Source organism: Apaloderma vittatum, unplaced genomic scaffold (genome assembly GCF_000703405.1).
Source record: "Apaloderma vittatum isolate BGI_N311 unplaced genomic scaffold, ASM70340v1 scaffold25683, whole genome shotgun sequence".
Classification (NCBI taxonomy): Eukaryota; Metazoa; Chordata; class Aves; order Trogoniformes; family Trogonidae; genus Apaloderma; species Apaloderma vittatum.
Window position 1 is genome coordinate 49,393 of NW_009710460.1, and position 15,495 is coordinate 64,887.

Genomic DNA, 15,495 nt, shown 5'->3' on the forward strand with positions numbered 1-15,495 from the left:
AATGGGGAAAAAAGAACTCCCCCACAACAGCCAGCACAGAGTTGGAGTGAGAATATGTGAAGACACCGAGATCAGTGAAGAAGGAGTCGGGGGAGGTTGTGCTCCAGGTGCCAGAGCAGAGTGCCCTGGATCGTGGTGAAAGACCACGGTGAAGCAGGTTGTCCCCCTGCATCCCATGGGCAGGGTGTAGATGTCCACCTGTAGCCTGTGGAGGACCCCATGCTGGAGTGGTTGGATGCCTGAAGGAGACTGTAGCCCGAGGGAAGCCTGCACTGGAGCAGGTTGCTGCCAGAACCTGTAGCCTGTGGTAGAATGAATGCCCACGCTGGAGCAGGTTGGCTGGTGGGATTTTTGTGATGCTGCGGGGGCCTCACGCTGGAGCAGTTTTCCCTGAAGGACTGCACCTCAGACTCACATTGGGGTGGATTACCCCAACATGAGGGGACTCATGTTGGGCAGTTCGTGATGAATTGCCCTTCGTGAGAGCACTCACGCTGGAGGAGAGTGAAGATTGTCTGCCATTAGAGGGACCCTGCAATGGCTCAGGGGAAGAGTGAAGAGTCCTCCCCCGGAATGAAGAAGCAGCGGTGGAATGAAGTGACCGTAACTCCCATTCCCTGTCCCCCTGTGCCACTCAGGGGGAGGAGATGGAGAAACTGGGATTCATATTGAGCCTGGGAAGAAGGGAGGGATGAGGGGGAAAGGTGGTTTCTTTTTATTTCTCACTGCTCTTCTCTGATTTGTTCTTTTAATAGATTTAACTGATTTCCCCAAAATCAAGTCTGTTTTGCCCAAGATGGTAAATGAAAGTGATCTTCCTGGCCTTATCTCAAACCTTGAGCCCCTTGATATATTTTCTCCCCCTTGTCTAGAGAAGAAGAGGGGTGAGAAAGCAGCTGTGTGGACACCTGGCTGCCGCTTGGGGTCAAACCATAACAACTGTTCTTACATGTACAAATATGAACATGTCTAATGCTGTTTTCAACCTCAGCTGGAGGGGGTGGGAAACATCCTTTCTAATTGTCTGTTAAGTTCCCTGTCACTTAAATTTCATGTCTTAAATGGTGTATAGCATGGGAAAGAAAATAAAATCACCACGTCTTCAAAATTCAATAGTGAAAGAAACAAGTGTTCTGCAGTGTTGTGTACGACCAAGAAGGACTAGACATGACATTCCTGGTGCATTTTGAACTGGAGAGAACAGAACTTAAGTCATCTAACAGATACATTTCTAGATATTGGTGGTGTTGAATGGGAAGTGAAGCATAAGATAAATCTGTTGGCAGGACCCTTTGTCATCGCTTGATTGCGAGCCATGACCCTTCAGCAAGTTTTGTAGACTTCTCTGGGTTACAGATTAGGTTTACTAGCAGGAAGAGTTGTTATCTCATTGGGAGGTAAATGATCTTTTGACTTTTACTGTCTGGATTTAGTAAACAATATTCAACTACTCATGGACTCAGAGGAGAGATTGTGGCAGTAATGAAGCATTGTAATGCAGTGGGCTGTTGCTATTTTGGAGGTTTTTGGGGTGTGGTTTTTTTTTTTTGGCAGACTGAGCTCAGCACTTCAGAATATTCATGTACAGTTGCTTTGACAGGCTTAATTCTGTCACTTGAAGATTACATAATTCTTTGGCAGGAGATTTTTCTATTGAAGAAAACTTTATTCTCACAGAGGAGTAATTGTTTCAATTGATGTTAGGTGTGTGACAGAGCAAAATGGGGGGGATGGTTGGATGAAAAGGGAGAGGGATATTAAAGAAGGGACCTTAAATGGAGTTTGAAGTCTGGGAGTCCTTATCAAGTGTACGTAAACATGGTTGTGGTTTTCAGAGGAATTGTTTTTGTTTTGAAGAGGAGGGAGAGGACCAGCGGAAGGAGCTGTAGGCTACTCCAGTTAAGAGCCACCATGGGAGTATGTGACAGGAAGCAGAGGTGTTGAACATAGCCTACCCCATCTCCAAAAGATGGTATTTTGCTGTCAGTTTGAAACAGCCTGTGAAAAGGAGTATAAAAAAAGTAAGCGTGTTGTGCAACAGCCACCCAACCGCAAGGTGCATTATGCAGCAGTTGTCCTTTATATGAACACTTTAAGGCTGAGGATAAGTAATACTTAATGCTTGGATGCCCCTATTACATACTTGAGCAGCTTCTTTTCTACTTGACATGGCTTGAAACAACCCTAATAACTTATTATTACACTTATTGTGTGTAATGTGCTTTATTATTATGGTTGCTTTTCAAACTGTGTTCTCCTACCCCAAGCCTCTCAGTTACATAATACATATGCAAATGCTTTTATATGATGCATACAAATTTGTATAGTCTTTGAGCTACATCATTGTTGTTGCAGTAACTTGATTCTGGTTAAGTTACAGTGGCGGAGAAAAAAATATTTCTTGAACTCTGTATTTTAGAGATTTCAGTTTTCCTTGGACTCTTATTAATTTGATTTTTAAAGTGTTTTCAAGATCTGGATTATAGACTGAAAGAAAAGTATGAATGCTGTCCTGCAGCATAGGTACATGTGGTGCTTTCCTTTTTGAAAAATTACCTCTATGTCCTTCAATATCTAAAAGTTCTGCTTTTGTGTAGCTAACAGTTATAAAGCCTATTTTTTCTTGTATTTTTAGGATAGTTCATGATGATTAAGTGAAATATTTGCCTCTGTGCTTTTTTCTGTAGAAATCTGTTGCGAGTGTTTCCACATGGTATTGTCGAAACTTAGCTCTCTGCTAGTTTCCTGGATTTTAACAGTTTGACTTTTTTTCCTATGACATTTTAATGTCTGCGTAGATATTTCTGTAATACTAGGCTACTGTCTCCATCTTCTGGGTTTATTTGGGGTGCTGGGTTTTTTTTAAATATTTGGATAGATAATATGGTATTTTCTGTGGTTTTTTGTTAATATTTACTAATTTCTCATAGACTTCTAAGAGAAGCATTGAAATGGAAAGAAAAAGCTTTCCTCTTAAGTCTGATCTAGTAAACTGCTTACATATGATTTTACGTTCTTCACTGCAATTGAAATGCTTAATTCACAAATGGAGCTGTATCTCCCTCTTTTGGAAAATCAAGGCATGACTTCATAACTTGGCTTTGAAGATCAGCTTTTGCTTATTTCATTAACTGATTTTTTTTAAATTTTTTTAAATTTGTTTTCTTTCCCCAGAGGAGAAGAGAGGATCTAAGAAGGGAGTATTGTGAACAAATGTTTAATATACATAAGTTTAGAGTCTAATAGCTGATGTGGTGATATATTTACAGAAAAATAATCTACACAGCAAATAGGCCTCTCTCCCCATTGACTTTGGAACTGCACAGATTTCTCTGCAGAACTTTATTAAACATACAAACTGCCTAAGAAGTATTACTATGTGTCTGATAGCTGAGGAGAATTTTTTTTTGAACATCTGATTTAAATACTTGTCCCTTTAGCAGATTTCTGTGCCAAAAGTTTGCTTGGAAGAAAAAACAAACAAAACAAAACCAAACAAAGCAGACAGCTTTGTCTTGACTGACTACATTTTGACAGTAATCCTAAATTGATGAGGAAAAAAAAAACAGAGAAAGGATTGGATTAAAGTGACTAGAGTGTTCTATTATTTTTTTCTTTTGAGTGTAACTGATTTGCAGTTTTGGAGGAAGAACAGCGCAGCAGGAACAACAGGCTGTACATTCTTTCACAAACGTCTTTTCAAGGTTTATACTCAGTTTGCTTCTTAGGAAATAACTTCAGTGACTGCAAGCACCTTGACAGATATGCCTAATTTCTTGCTTATTTGGAGTGGTAGGACTAGAGTTTTTTTATTTTTTTAGTTTTTTTAGTGGAAGGTGAGTTCTGAAAGATCTACCATTTTCCATGCTGCCTCCTTTACCTGTTTGGGTGGAGGGTCCATTTGTGGCTAGGGCAGGATGCAGTTTTGAACAGCCAGTGATCCCTTTTGGTCCTTGCTGAGCTTTATTATTACGCTGGACTGTGCACTAGCAAAAAGAGTAAAGTGCTAGTGAGGAAGCTATGTCGCTTCTTCATTCCTTGCCTTCTATTTCTAGAGGTATTGAAGAAGGAAATGTTCTACCCCAATGTTTTATCAAGCACTTGTGTTTTCTTTCAAGTAAACTGTGTCAGATGAGGAACTCTGAATTCTAGTCCTGAGTTCTGCAGCAGGTTGCATTACCTTGCTGGAGGATGTTCTGCTTTGGTCCCATGTGTCTAAAAGCAAACATTAAAAAAAATGTTGCCCCTAGACTGTGCTTCTTTCACAAACTGTATGACCTGTAGAAAGACAATGGCAGTTAGTTGTGCTGTGTTTTCCTCCGTGTGTAGCTGTGGAAGGCAGGGATAGTGATGTGATTTTTATTTGCTCTTGTAAATAGGCTCAATTTACATCATCAACTGACAAGTCATCAGAACTGTGTATTCTGCTGTGGGTGCTAAACTCAGGATTGGATATGCTTTGTGGAAGAACAAAGCAAAGGTATACAGGGGAAGGTATTTTCAGCTAATGGAAAAGCTTCTCTGTTTTTGTAGCAGCTTGAAGGGGTTGAGGAAAGGATGAAGAATTTAAGAAAAAAGATATGTGAACTTACAGCAGGATTGTATCAGTGACTTGATTGCAGGAGCTATATTTGAAATTGAACTGCATTTATGAAATAAAATCTAAGACTGGGTTTTCTTACAGCAGCAGTATGTCCCAAGTATAAAATTTTGGAGATACTAACTGTAATTCGTTCAGATTCTTTTATATTATAAATTTGTTTTGCTTTCAGTTGCCCTTCTTTTGCAGAAGTAAAAATGTAAACTTTTCTTTGTCTAGAGTGTATATTATACTAAAAAAAAAAACTTAAGTGTACAAGCAGTTGTTTCCTTTCTCTGTGTACCCTTGGAACAACTGAGGGAGGGAAATACCTTTATGTTTAGTTTCTAATAAATTTTGTGTAGTGGCAAAATGTAGTTATGTTATTGCAGCTCTATCATAAACTTTCTAGAGAGTCTTTAAGACGTAAACCTGTCAGGCTTTTAGGTCTTGGTTTGGACTTTCAAATCAGATGCATGTTATTGATGTGAGGTTGTGTTTCCACCTGCTTTCTTATGGCTTTTATGTTTGGATAATCTTATCTCAGAAATGAATAAATGAGAATGTAATGGGATACTATAAATTGTAAAATAATAAAATAATAGCTTATTCTTATATAAATAACAAGATGCTGACATTTCCATATTTTTATTAAAGCCAGTCCACTCTCATTATGTTAGCTATTGTTGGTTTGATGGCCAATTTAATTTCATTGTTGTATTAAAAGCCACATATACCAACAATCATTCCAAGTGCTTTCAAGCTATTGAAGTAATGAAATAATCCAGTGTTTCAGAGTAGTTTATTGCATGTATTCATCAGTTATCTAGTTATCATTTCCTTGTTTTCCTCTCCCCAAGTTCAGTATAAATGGCAAACCACTGCATAATGAGCTTCCTGAATCTCAAAAATATGTCTTAATTCTTTATTCTTAAAAACGTCCAGCAGATGCTAGTTTTAAATCAAAATAAATACCTGAAAAATAAGGAATTATCAAGATAGTATGGCTTATTTTTGTTTTTAATGTTTGACCCTATTTCATCATCAGTGGAAACAGAGGTAGACAACTTGTGGGAATGTATCGTAATTGAATACAATGCTCACACGTGAAATTAAAGTCTGCTCTAGATGCAGGAACTGAAAGCTAAAGGAGGGAATGCTGGGCAGAGAAATTGTCTGATCTTGTAATTGGATTATTCTCCCACACTGTTCTGAAGATCTGTTTGTGTGTACGCTGGAAGATGAAGTAGCCAAGTGAAGCTAATGTGAAGAGACGATAAAGGTAAGCAAACACAAGAAGAAGGAAGGAGGATGTTCATAAACATATGAATAAGTGTGTTTTCTGGCCTATTACTGCAGTTGCATCTTTCATAACAGCACAATCATATTAAGCTCTACTTTACATGAGTTTGCATTTTTTCTAAATTTGTGTTTGTGATTAAACTTGTGAAGTTGTTAGACTTACAACACTTACAGATGTTTTAGATAACTTAAAAAAAAATCCAAAGCAAGTATGGGAATGAAAGCTGCTGGACTGTTGCCTTTAGAATTATATTTATCAGTCTTGGGCTGAATTGCTATTTGCTTTGGGGTGCCATTCAGCTTTTGCAGTTTGTTTGCTCACACCTCGTCTAAGCACGATGGTGTGGGGGTTCTGCCTCAAACTTTATAAAATGTTATGTGAAGTCTTTCTACTTGTAATTATTAATCAGCTATCAGGAGAGAGGAAGGAAAAGTTGATTGAGTATAGATAGAGCTTGGTAATTAAGAAAATGAAAGATTCAGTAAATGGGATTCACATAAAACTAAGGAAAGAGTTAAACAAGCATGGGAAATAAGAATTTGAATTGTTAAGGATCGCTTGATAGAGATCTGAGGATACTGTTAATTATGCTTTGTGAACCAGAGATGAACAGGATTCAACTTTACCAGCTTTAAAGTCATAATGATGTGTTCTTTGGGTTACCCATGTTCTTCTTGACAGTGCTTTCTCTGTGCACAACTCATACTGTTCAAAAATGACAGCCACACATCGACAGAATTGAGGTTTCTACTGTTACATTGAGATTAAACCAGATACAACCATGGCTGGATATACTTTGAAAACATTCCGTGTTTTAAGACCACCTATACTGTGAAGAGGACAACAAATAAATTTTCAGGAAACTTGTTTAAAATAAGTACTGCCTCCACTTCTTTTAAACATTTTCTCACATTTGCGTGGTTAAACTGTCAAGACTTCTACTGTTGGGTGTGTCGGGGGTGGTTTTATTTTTTTGTTTTTAATATGGCAAGTTTCTTGTACATTCATATAATAAAACTGAAAGTTCTAAAATAAAAATGAAAACTAAAAATGTTTATATATGAGAAAATGGATATATATATGAGATATACATGTATACCTGTGCTTGGGAGTTCTCTTTATAGCTATTAAAATTCTGACTATGGAAGTTGGTACAAACTCTTAGAAGATCCTATTAAAGTTTTCCTGAAAAAGGTTCCTATAAAAGTGTTCCTAAGTGTTCCTGTAAAAGGTTCCTGGAATGTCTAACCAACAAACATGATCTGACAATACTTTGAATAAATGCAATCTCAGTACTTAAATAAAATGACTTCTTGGAAAAACTGATAAATCAAGTACACTGTAAATGAGGAAGAATACGGTTAGTTTTGAGTTGGGTGACTATGGAACAGAAGTTTATATATGATTTCAGAAGGATGGAATACAGAGATATGGTTAATGCCCATAAGCAGCATAACTGTGGAAATGTGAGCTAAAAAGTGAAATAACTGATTGTTTATTTAAATGGATTTCTAATCTCTCTTTTTCTTAAGTATTTTTCATTGCTGAGTAGATTAAATTGAAACTGGTCGTGCATACTCTTTAGTATTTCACAATAAATAAACTTTTTTACCCTCCAGTATCATTTTTGGATTAAACTAGTACATTATCTAATTAATAATGTTCTGAATTTAAATTAATTACCTCATATTTCTTAAAATAAAATGTCTACCCCTCATAAGCCTGTATAGTATAAATTATGCTAGAATATTATAGAAAAAGGAATGCTAATGTAATGAGCTAGGTATGGCTTTTATATGCAGTAATTAGTTCTGTGATGGGTAAATGGAGATGAATAAATTAAGCAATAGCATCATCAGAAGTGCAATATCAGAAAAAGCAGAATTTTTATTGTTTTAAGAATAACTTGCAAATGGTCAGTGCTATCAACCAGGAGGAACTTCATAACATTGATATAACTTGCAGAAACATCCTTTTGACCAACTTTCTAGCACAGTTGGCAGAATTTTCTGTGTAATTGTACAATGTTTTCAGTAACTTTTTCTTAGCTTCTTCTGATTTAGGTGGTTAGTCTCAATTACTCCTCCTTACAAAGCCTGTTTTGAGTTGTCGGAGTTACACACGCTGAAAGACACAGCGATCATACTTGCTTACTTTACCAACTTCCATTAACTTACTGTGTATACATATTTTCCTGTTATTTTCTTTGGCAGTTGGGTTAAGGATGTAGGTATTTTATCAGTGAAATTGTGTGTCACAGGTGAAAAAGCAATTCTTAAATAATTATTTCCTTCTAGAATACTTGCTAGAAAAAGCATTAGGAAGTCCTTTCTGCCCCTGCCTCTATTTTCTGTTGAAAAAGCTCACCCATCCCACCTCCTCTCTCTTGAGTCTTCTTAAGTTGTTCATAGCTCTCTGTAAAAAATAAAAAAAAATAAAAATAAAAAAAATGCCCTACTGACAGCCAAACCAAAAATAACAACCATCAACTTCTTAACAAAAACTGAGTTAAGAATGTCAGGACTTGACTTGCTTGTGCATTTCTGCGTTTTAAATTTGCAAACCTTTTTTCTTACTGTTTTAATGGCAACCAAAATATCAAGCAAAACGAGAGTCCTTCTGCACTGAGGAAGGAGAGAGGTGGGGTGGGTGAGGTGAGGTGAGAGATGGGGAGCCAGGCTTCTTTCTGCTTCTCAGAAACAAAGGCCTGGCAGCAGCTGGCTTCACAGGATAACTGCTTTAATTAGAATAAGGGGAGGAATACTCGTAGTGAGCACTGCTGGGCATCCTATATTGGCGTGCCATCAGACAGTGCCCTGGTAGGTTTTCCGTCGGTATGCTCTGTGGAGCAGATCCTGTCCTTGGGAGGAAGCTCTTTTGGTAACTCAAGCTACTATATAACGTCCTCAACAAGAAAACTATTCTACTCCTAATGTGTGTTCTTGAGGGAATTTCTTGCTGCAGTTTAGACAAAGGCAAGGCCACGTGGGAGCTGTAGTCACTGGTACCAAGGGGCAGTTGCCTCCAGGCCCCTCTTGGGTATGCTGAAATGGCTGAAGTTGTCCTGCAGTCATGAGACACGAACAGCTCAGACCAGTTGTCCCCAGCTCCTAAACCTGCAGTACTTTCCTAGTCAGCAGCAGCTTCCACTTGTTGATTCTTATACTGCTCCCAAGGGTACTTTCTAAGTTACAGATTACACTAGTTACTCAACAGAGCAGAAATGGCCTGTTGAAGATGACCATCTTGTCAAATACAATGTCTTCTGTGAGGTCCCACTACAACATTTTCCTAGTGATTATTTTGGTTTTGCTTTTCATGTGTAATATCATTAATTAAAATGATCAAGAGCTAGGTTTGTTGTGTTTGGTCACTCTGTCTGGTCGAGTCAAGTTTTATGAGCTTTTCAAGGAATTAGAAGGAATGGTCCTTTTTCATCTCGTGTTCTCAAATAGAGGAAACCAAGTACAAATGATAATACTTTATCATTGGAATGATGAAGGCACATGGAGAAACTGAAAAGCATCAGAAGAAACCCAGCAATTTAAGTTCTACTCTTTTTCTCTCTTCTTGACCTGCAGGTTGTCCTGTGCCTCTTGTGTTGATCTGTGATTCTGGTCTATATTGGTCAGGACTCGCAGAGCAGAGAAAAGAAGAGGAAATTAGTATATTAAAATTGGCATACATAATTTTATTTTTTTTTTTTGCTAAGTAAACAAAGCACACGTCTCATCTTGATGGCATCATACTGTATGTCTATTTAAATTTATAAGAACATGGTTTGGAAATAGCAACGGCAAGGAAAATTAGGGAACCTAACAGTAACCAATTTGGGAAGATTCGTTCTCCCAATGCTTGTAGGAAGCTTACATCCATATCCTCACCTTTTAGCTTGTGAACATCACACCTGGATCTGACATGCCTGGTTTTCTATCCCTTTGCAAATCATCTCTGTGAACAGGGTTATGCTTCCTTGTCTTGATTTACACTCTATATTTCTGCGTTCTTTAAACTTCTGTGTACCGTACTATTTCATTTGCTGCTACGGTTTATGTAGGAAGTGTTATATGAATTATATGTGACTGCATACACATGTTGTGGTTATTTTATAGGTGGTGATTCGTGCTCAAAATGGTGACCTCCTCTATCGTATTTCGCCTTGGGCAAGATATGTAGTTCGTGATGAAGACAAAGTGAATTACGACTGGGTATACTGGAATCCACCACTGTCATATATAGTAAGGCTTAAATGTTATTTTCAAAAGATGTATGAAACCATGTATTATGTCATTTTTCTGCTTGGAAGAAAAAGAAAGTCGATGCACAAAAAGGGGATAATAAACTTGTTAAAGTAGTTACCTGAGAAGTAAAGGGGCTTTATTTGTGACTTTGACAGCCATGTGGTTTTGACCTTTTTAGTATCCCACAGAGTATATTAAAAAATAAAAAAGTTACCCATTAAAGTTGTATTTCAAACTTGACTTCTCAGGTACTAGGCAAGCTCAATAAATATTCCAGTGCTAGGTGACCCTTCCTGGTACATCAGTGAGTAAGGAATTACCAGACAGCCAGGACTTAGATTATTTCACTTTGTCTCTTTTAATTTCTGTTCATGTATGTGTGGTTTTTTTACTGATTTTGTTCTAATTTTTCAAAATTTCACTTGAGTATTGAACTAACAAATAGGATATAAAATCTTCTAACTTTTTTTTTGTTGGAAGAGGGAAGAAAAAAACTTTTTGGGAAAAATAGGTTTTAGGCAATATTATTCCTAAGTTTCTTCAGATAAGGCTTTTGTTATAAAAAGTAAAATCCTGATACAGTGTAAGCTTTCCTTCTAGTGTAAGGAGGAAGTTTTGTGATGAATTTAAGTTGCCTCTGTTATTGAAATGTTTTCACACACCTAGAAATACTGTGTACTGACCTACAGACTGGGATTTAAATTTCTTTTTTAATCCTAAATAATTGGAACATAAATGATTCTGTGCTGTTGATCTGTGTTCTTTAAGACTAAATTGCTTACAATTTTTAGTTTGGAGAAGGCAGGGCAACTTGAAATAAAAACCTTATCTTTCTGTTGTTGTCATTTTATTTTCAAATACTTTCAGAGGAATTTGATAATACAATGGCTGTTGTTTGTACACTTCCATGTAATTTGAAAAGCATATAAGCACAGTGTTGAATCATGGATGTCCATTTTCTTGATGCCTAACGATAACTGTTTGTTTCCTTATAGCATAAGCATCCTTCCCCCAAGAGATTGAAAAGCTTAAGAATCTATGAATCTCATGTGGGGATTGCTTCACCAGAAGGGAAAGTAGCTTCCTATAAAAACTTCACATACAACGTGCTACCTAGAATAAAAGATCTTGGTAAGTAATAACAGCGATACTTGCAGAGATAAAATTTTCATGTGCCTGTGTTCTTATTAGAAAAGAGAATTATCAAGTGTCCCCGTAAGCATTTTGCATTTTCAGATTACCATATTGTGAAAATAGATTCTTAGGACAGCAAAAATTAGAAACAAGTAAAATTTACATAAAAGAAACAGAGACTGAGGTAGAATATGTGAATCAAAGTCCATTCCACAGTTTTTAAGTAAAATCTGATTGCAAAAGCCTAAATAAATGTTGCAGAGCGATTTTGCTTTCGACATGGTTTGCTTTCCGCTTGGAAAAGGACCTGATTTTCTAAGAGAGCCTTTAGAAAATGCTGTATTCTTAATTGATTCTACTAATATACTTCTCGATTCGAAGAAAAGAAAAAGAAATACCTGCATAGAAAGGATTGTGCTTTCTATTTGCCAGAATAAGCGTGATAAATTTTTTATCCCTGAACAGTTGTGATGAAGTATCAGAACATGTAAACTTTAAATCCGATAAATCCTCTTTTAGAAAAGAGCTTCTAGTATATTGGAGGGGATGTTTGAAAGAAACAGCTGGCAGGAAGCAGAGCAAACCTGTTCACCTCAGTTTGTATTTGATAATTATTTTTTTTCCTGTGGCACTGTTACTATAATGGACAATTTTGCAATTGGTGCCTTTTATTGCCCTGTGGTAAAATACATTTTGTTACACTCAACTGTAAAATAATTGTGACATCTGTGGCTGATGCCTCTGTGAATGGGGGCTGTCCTAGCATTGTCTGATTTTAGATAAATATCTATCAGAGTGCCTGAAGAAGCCATACTTTTTTCATGTAGGTTTACTTAATGAGTCAGTGTTTCACAGAATAGTGTGGCTTTTTACTTTCAGTAAAGTTAATCTTGCAGGTGAGATGAGGGAGATTGCGCATCTGGATACCCTCAAAAAAAAAGTAAATCTTTTCCACATTGTGTATATGTGACTTTCTCTACTGCCAAAGAATTTCTGTAATTCCAGGAGGTTAATATATTCAACAGAATATATAAATATAGAAAAAATATAAATATAAGTATAAATATATAAATATATAAAGCTTTCTGCTTTACCTACACATTTTTCTTTAGGGAGGAGAAATGGAGAAATATCATAAAAGAGCTGATACACCACAAAATAAAAGCAATATCAAATTTAGGTAGGGTATACAGAAATTACAGATAATGTTTGGGGTATTTTTTATTTACATTAAGTAAGCACTATAGGAATTAAGTTCTTTAAAAAAATATATTTTTAAAGAGTGTTAGATTTGGTTTTGGAATGTCTTGCTAGAACAAGCTTAGAGACATCAGTATCTAAGAATGCTAAGATAGTAATAATTTTTAGAAATACATGCATGACAAATAGCAAAATAAATAACAAGCAAGTCAAATAAGATTAATTTGATGCAATGTTGTTGTTTATTTATAAAAATGCTGTAAATAAGTGGAATGAGCCTGAATTGTAAAAGAGTAATGAATCTGATGAATTGCTGAGCTCATGCCAACTATCCTCCAATAATAAGTCTTTTATAGCTGCAAAATTCAAAAACGAGAACAATAAAAAAGGTAACCAGTATCTTCTCTAAACTGAAGAATGAAGTGAACGTTTTGGTTAAACTAATAAAGTCAAAAGAGAAGTGGTGGTGGGAGTCTCAGCAGGCTGTGGATGAAACACAAGGGTTATCTGTTGCTGATAGTCCTCACTTACTAGTTATCTGGGGCACTTATTCACTGCTGTTAAAGACACCTTTAGTTAACAGGTGTGAAAAGTACTGTGGCTTCACCATTAGTCTGTTGTTCTTCCTTTAGATTTCCCTCCCTTAATACTGCACTGAACTGTCTTAGCTGGTACCAGAGACAGCATGTCTCCTGCCCTCTTGTACTGCCTTAAAATGAAAACACATTGCTTGTGTTTTCTCTTTCTTGAAAGACTCTTGTTTAATCATTGAAGTTGGAAAAAAGTGGTTTTCAAGTGTAAAAAGTTCTAAAAAAAAATAAATAGATTCCACAGGGCATAAGGTATAGTGTGTGTGATTACCCCCAAATCCCCTGACTTCAAGTGTAAAAAGTGGAGTGGAAGTTGTGGATATGCAGATAGGCTTAGTTCATATTTCAAAGTTAAATTAAGATTATATTTGCATGTCACTTATTGCTTTCTAAATCTGAGAGATTGAATACACCTAGTTATATGTAGATCACTTGACAAATTGACTGTTCCATTTTTAATGGAAGATTATCTAAGTGCAAACTATTAGGTGGAATTACTTCTCGAGAGAGACTCAATCTTTAGTTGTTAATCATTAGAGTTAGAAGCAGCTAAAATGAGAGGAGACTGAAATGAATGTGTTACAGGTGTTGAATCCTCTTCTAACATCCTTAAAGTTTGTTTGGTTTATTTCTTCTATTTTCATAGGGTATAACTGTGTGCAGCTGATGGCTATTATGGAACATGCATACTATGCCAGTTTTGGTTATCAGGTCACAAGCTTCTTTGCGGCATCAAGGTAGGTTTAAGCACTTGAGCATCTTCTCTGTTCCTTTATTTCACTCCCAAGCCATTGAAATCAGTGTGCCTGTATATGTGTGTTTGCAATAAGTATTTAGTGGGAAGTAATGACTTAAGTATTTGCTCTATCTTGTTCTGAAATCTGAAATCAGCTGGGCATAGTGATCAGCCTTTGTGTGAAACACTTCGTATAGGATACAAACAAAAAGGTTATGAGTAACTCCTGCTGTCATAGCATGTTGTTCCAGGTAATGCAGCTTAAGCAGTCTTTATGCATGGGTTTTGTGTTGTGGAATTCCTGGCAGTAACAACCACTATGTGCAAGCCATTCTCTTGTAATAAACACAAGTGTACACTACTTGTCCATAATAAACTTGATTAAACTCATGACTCTGTGTGTTCTGTGGAAACTTTCTCCCATTCTTGCAACAGGATTTGAGGCCTAAGGTGAAAATAGCTGGAAAATATGGTCAGAATCTTATTTTTTAAATTATGTTAAACCTGAATGCTGTGTTATGTATATTTGTTCATCTTGGTGAAGCTCCAGTGACAACTAGACTAAACTCAGATAGAAAGGAAATTTTAATTGAAAGAAATGTGTGTTGGAATCTGTATTTAAAAATGAGTTGGAGAGCAGTGTGGTACCTAAAACAAATAGCTAAGCAGGACAGCAGCAGATGGTGTATTTTGGGGACTTAAATGTACATTTATTTTTGTAATTTTGGATTACTCTTTTTCCAGTATTATAAATACATTCTTGTCTCTTATTAAGTAAGGAAGTGTTCAATACTAAATAGAAGATTTAAGTTCTATCAGTTATCTTTTATACTGAATTTGATGTATTAACAGATTAAAAGGGAAGAATAAAACTTGGAAACCATTTCTGCAAGACATTAGGTACATGTATGATGCAATTATTCTAAATAAAGAATTGTTTTGTCAGTTTGTAATCAGTAGCTACTACTTAGGAGGCTGAAAATAAAACGTGTATACAACTGAAAACTTCATGATGAAAAACTGCTGACTTTGATGTAGTTTTTTTGAATAATATTTAGTATTGCCAGCTTAAGTTCAGATTGTACCACTCATAACACATTACATTTTCACACTGATAGCCGTTATGGAACTCCAGATGACCTGAAAGAAATGATTGATGTTGCTCACTCGATGGGCATCACTGTTCTGCTGGATGTCGTGCACAGCCATGCATCAAAAAACTCTGAAGATGGTCTCAACAAATTTGATGGTACAGATTATTGTTTCTTCCATTCTGGTCATAAAGGAACTCATCAGCTATGGGACAGCAGGCTCTTTGACTATGCAAAGTAAGTATGAAATGCTCCTTCAGGGTGTTCTTATTTCTTGCCAGTTCTGTTAAAACTGCACTGTTTGTCAAACTGGATAAGTCATTTGGGTTGTTTAGCACTTAGAATACACCGAGTTAAATTCCTTTACTTTGATAAATAATTAAATATTGTTATTTAGTGTTAGATTTAAAATTTTACTGTTCTTCTGTGGCTGCATATGTTCACATTATATACCATGGGCATTGTATGTATTGTGTAGTTATTTTTAAAACAGATTAAAATATTTTTATATGATACCTATTTGTTATATAATTAAATATAATATATCCCTACGTATTTTGTATATTATGGATTTATATTTTCATAATATACTATATAAAATATACATACATACATGAAAGG

At 36.1% G+C, this 15,495-nt stretch overlaps 1 protein-coding gene across 1 annotated transcript in view; it reads left to right on the forward strand.

The window, feature by feature from the left end:
* LOC104272337 (1,4-alpha-glucan-branching enzyme-like) overlaps positions 1-15,111 on the forward strand; it is a gene marked incomplete at its 3' end in the record, with an annotated part of 33,156 nt that extends 18,045 nt beyond the window's left edge. Inside the window, exons 4-7 of the mRNA XM_009867301.1 lie at positions 9,995-10,120; positions 11,119-11,254; positions 13,694-13,784; positions 14,902-15,111. Of these exons, the coding sequence (XP_009865603.1) occupies positions 9,995-10,120; positions 11,119-11,254; positions 13,694-13,784; positions 14,902-15,111 (563 nt within the window). The remainder of the gene's footprint in view (positions 1-9,994; positions 10,121-11,118; positions 11,255-13,693; positions 13,785-14,901) is intronic.
* Positions 15,112-15,495: the final 384 nt, after the last annotated feature.